This window comes from Lactuca serriola, chromosome 4 (genome assembly GCF_051521515.1).
Source record: "Lactuca serriola cultivar US96UC23 chromosome 4, Lser_US96UC23_V15, whole genome shotgun sequence".
NCBI lineage: Eukaryota > Viridiplantae > Streptophyta > Magnoliopsida > Asterales > Asteraceae > Lactuca > Lactuca serriola.
In genome coordinates this window covers 86,278,750-86,284,814 of record NC_136411.1, presented here as the reverse complement: position 1 = coordinate 86,284,814, position 6,065 = coordinate 86,278,750, and the positions used below count along the sequence as shown (strand labels likewise).

General features: G+C 30.9%; 1 protein-coding gene across 1 annotated transcript; it reads left to right on the top strand.

The window, feature by feature from the left end:
• The first annotated feature begins 238 nt into the window (after positions 1-238).
• Positions 239-2,701, top strand: LOC145102057 (uncharacterized). Its single transcript, XM_079039390.1, has 3 exons — positions 239-482; positions 1,912-2,111; positions 2,345-2,701. Exons 1-3 carry the CDS (start codon positions 393-395, stop codon positions 2,598-2,600), a joined length of 546 nt encoding a protein of 181 aa, XP_078895516.1. The 5' UTR covers positions 239-392; the 3' UTR covers positions 2,601-2,701.
• The last annotated feature ends 3,364 nt before the right edge of the window (positions 2,702-6,065 follow it).

Here is a 6,065-nt window from a genome sequence, read left to right as displayed (position 1 = left end):
CTATGCTCCAAACTCATATAATTGTTAAGGGTTTCAATCGGATCATGGTCAAAACCCGCTCCATTACCAGGCCTAGTAAAAAAAAACTAAAAAAAAAAAAAGTCATAAACCAACCAAAAATTCGTCACACGGTAAAACCCATATTTTAAGGCAAACTTCTTTAAGAAAATAGATTTTTTTTTTTTTTTTTTTTTTTTTTTTTTTTTTTTTTAAGGCAACATGATGCGTGTGAAAAAGCAAGAAAAGAGACGAAGCATTCACGCTACTTTCTCATAAAGAAGTTCCTTTTAACAAACCCACCTCCATTTTTGTAAAGCTTTGATTACTTGCTAAGAAACCCTCTGATACCCGAAAGTGATTTCACAATTCACAATCGCTTCGCTTTGGTTCAAATGGCGTCGACATTGTTGCTTGTTGTCGTATTCGTGTTCGATCTCGTAGCTTTTGCACTTGCTGTTGCCGCCGAACAAAGGAGGGCCTCTGTGAGTTCTTTCCTTCTTTAAAATTTCCCCAACTTCATCTTCATCTTCTGTTTTAGTTGATATGGGTATCGCTCATGTTAGTGATTAGTTTAATGTGTATTTAAAGATAATTTAGTGTGATTTTTGTTTCATTCCTAGTTCCAGTCACTATTAGTAAATTCAAAATCTGCATTACGCCCTTTGAGTTTTTTGAGAAATCTTTTCTATTTTAAGATATTGTTTCCAACAGATCAACTTAGTAATCTGTTCCTCCTAAATGTTCAAAACAATCCTTGTCAATTTCGAAGCTAAAACTGATTTTTATAGCACAGGGAGGAGGAATGTAGATGCTTTACAGGGGTATTCCAATTTCTACAATATGGTACTCTATTTGTTGATTTTGACGAACATTTAGTAATTGTTTTTACTCAATTTCTTGTTCACTATATGTATTGTAGTAGGCCACTTCAAATTTTTAATTAACAAAAGTAAAACTTCCAATTTCCACATCTGCAGTAGTTCTTTGGGTTTTTTTAGCTCAAAATCTTCTTTATTTTAAACTATTAAGCTTTTCTAGATGAATTGTGAAGAATCCTTTTCAATTAGAAGTTAAATACCAGTTCATTTGACTTGTAGAAGTCAAACGTGGACCCTAATTTTGGAAGGTGTAAAATACTTCTTGTCTCACAATTGGATTAGTAAATCACTAAATCCTTCCATGTTTTGACATATGAATGCTTAAATGAATCTTTTGAAATAATTGTTTCCGTTGCTTTTGCTTTTGCTTAATTTATTAAAAATATGGTAGGCCACAATTAGTTTTGAAAATTCAAAAGTGAAACTTTTCAAATTCAAAATCTGCATTTACCCTTTATGTTTTTCAAAGTCAGAATATTTTCTATTTGAAGGATATATTATAAGTTATTGTAGCTTCCTAATATCTCATGATTTTGTGCTTAATTTTGTTTTCTTGGAAGAGTACTTGCTTCCACATTTACTAAATTTCTTCTTTTTATACTAAGTAATAGTGTTCCACAAATAATAATGAAAATTCAAAATCAACATAACTAAATATGGGTTATATTGCAGTTTTTCATTCCATTCCCTATGGCAGAACAAAAGAAAAACACCTCAATTCCATCACCTCAAGAATGGTCCATCCATTCCAACAAGCAAAACAAACACTTATAGTTTTTTTATTCCAATGGAATGAACCATTCCATTCCCTCCCCAATTCCATCATCCTAAACACTAACTTAGGCCATGGTCATGGACCTAGTTGACCAAATGATTTAAAAACCACGGTAGAAATAAGTAAATATTTGACATTTTCTCAAACACCTAAAATACCCTTGACAAACAAACGAATCTCTTTGAATCAATGCTACGAGTCATTTCATAAAGATATAGGTAAATCTAACTTGGATTCCAATGTTTTATTGTATGATAGGCTCGGATTGCTCAAGATACAAATTCAAGATATTGTGTTTATGAGTCAGATATAGCCACCGGTTTGGGTGTAGGAGCACTTTTATTCCTCCTTTTGAGCCAATTCCTTGTAATGTTTGCAACCCGTTGCATGTGTTGCGGACGAGCCTTGAGCCCCGGTCGTTCCAGAGCATTAGCCGTCTTCTTGTTCATTACCTGCTGGTAAAATTACGTTCTTGCCCTTCCAACCTACATTTTTACTTTTCATAGCAAACCATTTATATTCACAAGAAACAAAAATGTAAACTCAGCCACACCTAGAGGGCCGCTATATCCCTAATTTACATATCACATGATGTTCTTGTGACAGGACAGTGTGGGCCAGGGGTTACTGTAAGAATAACTTTTTTGCAGTAACAACTTCTGACAATTTTTTTATGTGTCGGTTTTTTTAGGGTGACTTTTATTATCGCTGAGGCATGTTTGCTTGCGGGTTCGGTTAGAAATGCGTATCACACAAAGTATAGAAGTGTGCTTTCGGCTAATCCTCCTTCCTGTGAGACTTTGAGAAAAGGCGTGTTTGGTGCTGGGGCTGCGTTTGTGGTGTTTACTGGGATTGTGTCTGAGTTTTATTATGTTTTTTATTCCAAATCTGATGAAGGTGTCATCCCTACGAGAGAAAATGGCATAAGAATGGGAGCATTCAACTGAACTTTTGTGAGGAGTTTGATAAGTTGTTGTAGATCGTAGATTTTGTTATTGTTGTACTTGAAGTTGAGGATGTGGTTATTAAATTCATTTTTGTTGTTTAATTGTCGTTTTATTTATTTATTATGTCTTAAGTTGTGACTGAATTGTTAGCGGGGTGAGAGGTGAGAATTGATAAATGATGTCTTAAGTTCATGTCTGAATGTGATCTTTTTGTTGTGGGAAGATTGTGATTTACATGATCATGGATTTTGATTACAGTCGTTATGTTAATATATGGTTAGATAGCTCTTGCCTCTTGTATGCACTATGCACATATAGTACAAGAAAGATAAATAAATTTTTAAATTGTAAAAAGATTTGTTTTTTGTTGTTTTGTTAAAGATTGTAATTCCATTCTAATAAATAAAAACCCTTTTGTTATTTGTCATATTTTTATGGGTTACGCCGTATGTCATTGCTAATTTTAAATTAAATTATATTTACATAATGTTATTTAGGGTTTTTTTTTTTTTTTTTTTTTTTTATTAAATACCATCTAATATTTATATTTAAGTTTAACTTTATTGTAAATGTTCTTTCCAATTTAAACATCCTAAATTTTAGCCTCATTACAAAGAAAGTTTCCATGATTCGTTGTATAAACGCTGTGACATACCTTATAATTTCAAATTCATTTTGAAATTCAATTATTTATTCCGTACACAACAATTTGTGCTTTAAAATGTTGTATTTGTATAACTCTATAATGCATTGTTGTGCACGAATCACTTCCCTTATTTTTATTAACAGAATATTCTTGAATATGTCTATGAAATTTTCTTAATTTAAATAACTAAATAAACTTTTTAAATATTTATGTAAACATTAATTGTTATCATATTTATCAAATTTGTTTGATCTTTTATCTTATAAAAAATGGTTTATTACTTTTATCTTCTAACATTACAATAAAGTAAATACCTTTTTAACCATCCAATACAAAAATACTCTTTTGACCACATATGTAATTACTTAATCTACTACCTATCGTAGGAGGGAGAACAATAAACATTTCAATGTTATAAGTTTTTTTTATCATCTAGAATGTTGTTTTAAAAAAAATTAAAAATATATCCTGTGCGATATGAATTGTCTCTAATACAATTTTACGAAAAAGATTTTCAAGTCCTACACATTTTTATTTATAACCAAACCTATCAGAGTAGAGAATGATTAAAACTATTAATTTTGGATAATGATCATAGACTTATAAATACCACTTCTAATGTTATGTATAAAAACGTGTTAAAAAATGTATGAAAATATACTTAAATTATTTTTTTATAAGATCTTTTTTTATTGATGATATATTTTTATTCATCATTTAATTTATAACTATTTTAATTGTTTTGTGTTAATGTATTATATTACTATTATTATTATTATTATTATTATTATTATTATTATTATTATTATCTTCATTGTTGATTTTCTATTTCTATTTTTAATTTTTATAATTATATATCTCATTATAAAACATAATCATTTTATCCGTAATAATAGACATAAATAATGTTGCTTTTATCTTCAAAAGATATTACAAAATTAATTTAAAATTAACTAAACATCAATGTTGCTTACATCCAACGTTATATTTAAAGAAAACTTTAGAAATTTGTGATTCAGAACAATTCTGTAAAATATGTTAATAATTTTTTTTATTAGTATACATTAAATTACATTTATTCATCATTTTGGTCATATTTATTTAAAAAGTATACTTTCAAAATGCTAAATGTTCAGACCTTCATATTTATTAGTAAGATGTTTTCCTTGTTTTGATTATTCATGGGTTCCTGGTTGCAAATCGCAAGGCTTGTGTGCTCCTTATGAAAGATGAAATATCTAAGAGTAAATTACATAATAAGGGCATTATTGTCTTTTCACTTGTATTAATAGAATAACATATATGGTTAAGTCCTAAGGTGTAACACCCCATTTTCGCATTCCAATAAAATTCAATAAACCAAATTGTCCGTAAATCGTAAAAATGAGTGCGACAAAACATATATGTATTATGATATATTTAGAAAGTACACGTCTTCCCGATACCAAAAATATAAATTTCATATAAATTCGACTCCGTATGAGTTAGATATGATTTTTATAAGATATAAAAGTCAGTCGCACATAAGGAATGTGTGACGGAAAAAGCTATGAAAAAGAGAATGATTAACTTTTGGGTAAAGTAACTAAAAGGAAAATCGTAGTATTTTTTAAGAAAGAAATTTTGGTAAAACGAACACCAAAATCGAAGTCCGTACAAGAGAGTTATGATTTTTGGAAACTCATTAAATCATATAAAAATAAAGGCTAAGAATAAATTCAGCATTAGCCGATGGAGCCTAAAGAAAAGTTGTAGTACTCATTGAGAGCTATGCGTGAAAAAAAAGAACATAAAAAACGGAGTCTGTATGAAGAAGTTATGGAATTTACAAAATCTGTGTTTTACGTCGCGCACAGTGTGCGACGCGCGCTTCTAGAAGGTGAAAACGCAGACCACGGAGAGCTTGACATGAGCTACAAAGTGGATGGGGAGACGTTACCTTAAAATGTGTGACGTGCACCCCTTTTGCACGCCGCACACCCCAAAAATGGCCTATAAAAGGGCAGCAACCCTCATTCTCACCCTCACACCCTCCAACTCTCTCTCTCTCTCTCTCTCTCTCTATATATATATATATATATATATATATATATCCATCTCTCTCCCACTCTCAAAATTCTGAGTTATAGTTCTGAAATCTCCTTATTATTTAGGATAGTTTGGAGAAGTTTTGAGGCCCCGGAGAGCCCGACAACTAGTAGCCATCAGGCCGGAGTTCTGTCAGTGCAATTTCTAGACTTTGTCTGGGAAATCTCTGTAAGTTAAGCTACACTCTATTGTTTTTAGTGTAACTTATATTTATAGTCATAAGTTATTATTATGAACCTATAAATAATATTTATCAATAATTCCAAGTCAAAATACTAATTGATCTACTTACGGGAGATGTGTCTAGAATGGTCACATTGGCTTGGTTGTTGGATTTCAGAAAACCTATATGCCGAAATGATCTTGCCTCCCAACTGTACTGTCTAGCTGATCCTTACTTGATAGAACTATCGGTATTCATTAGAACTAGTGATAGGTCTATCCTACATTACCGGATTCCCTTAGGATCTAATAAGCTATAGTATTATAGGTTAATACTCGTTAGGCTCGTCGCTCGTCAGTAGGATCGTTCGGATAATTGTTAATCTTTGAAATAACTATCCATGTGGGTTCATCTCACTATATTATGTATTCCAGTATATATCCATGTATGTTAGGATATAGAAGCTAATGGAGTAGAACCCATAGTGTAGTTTCTATGTGCCTATAAAGTCGAATGTGTTGTATTTATGTACATAATTGTTGATATGCTTAAAAGTTAGTGAAGGTTG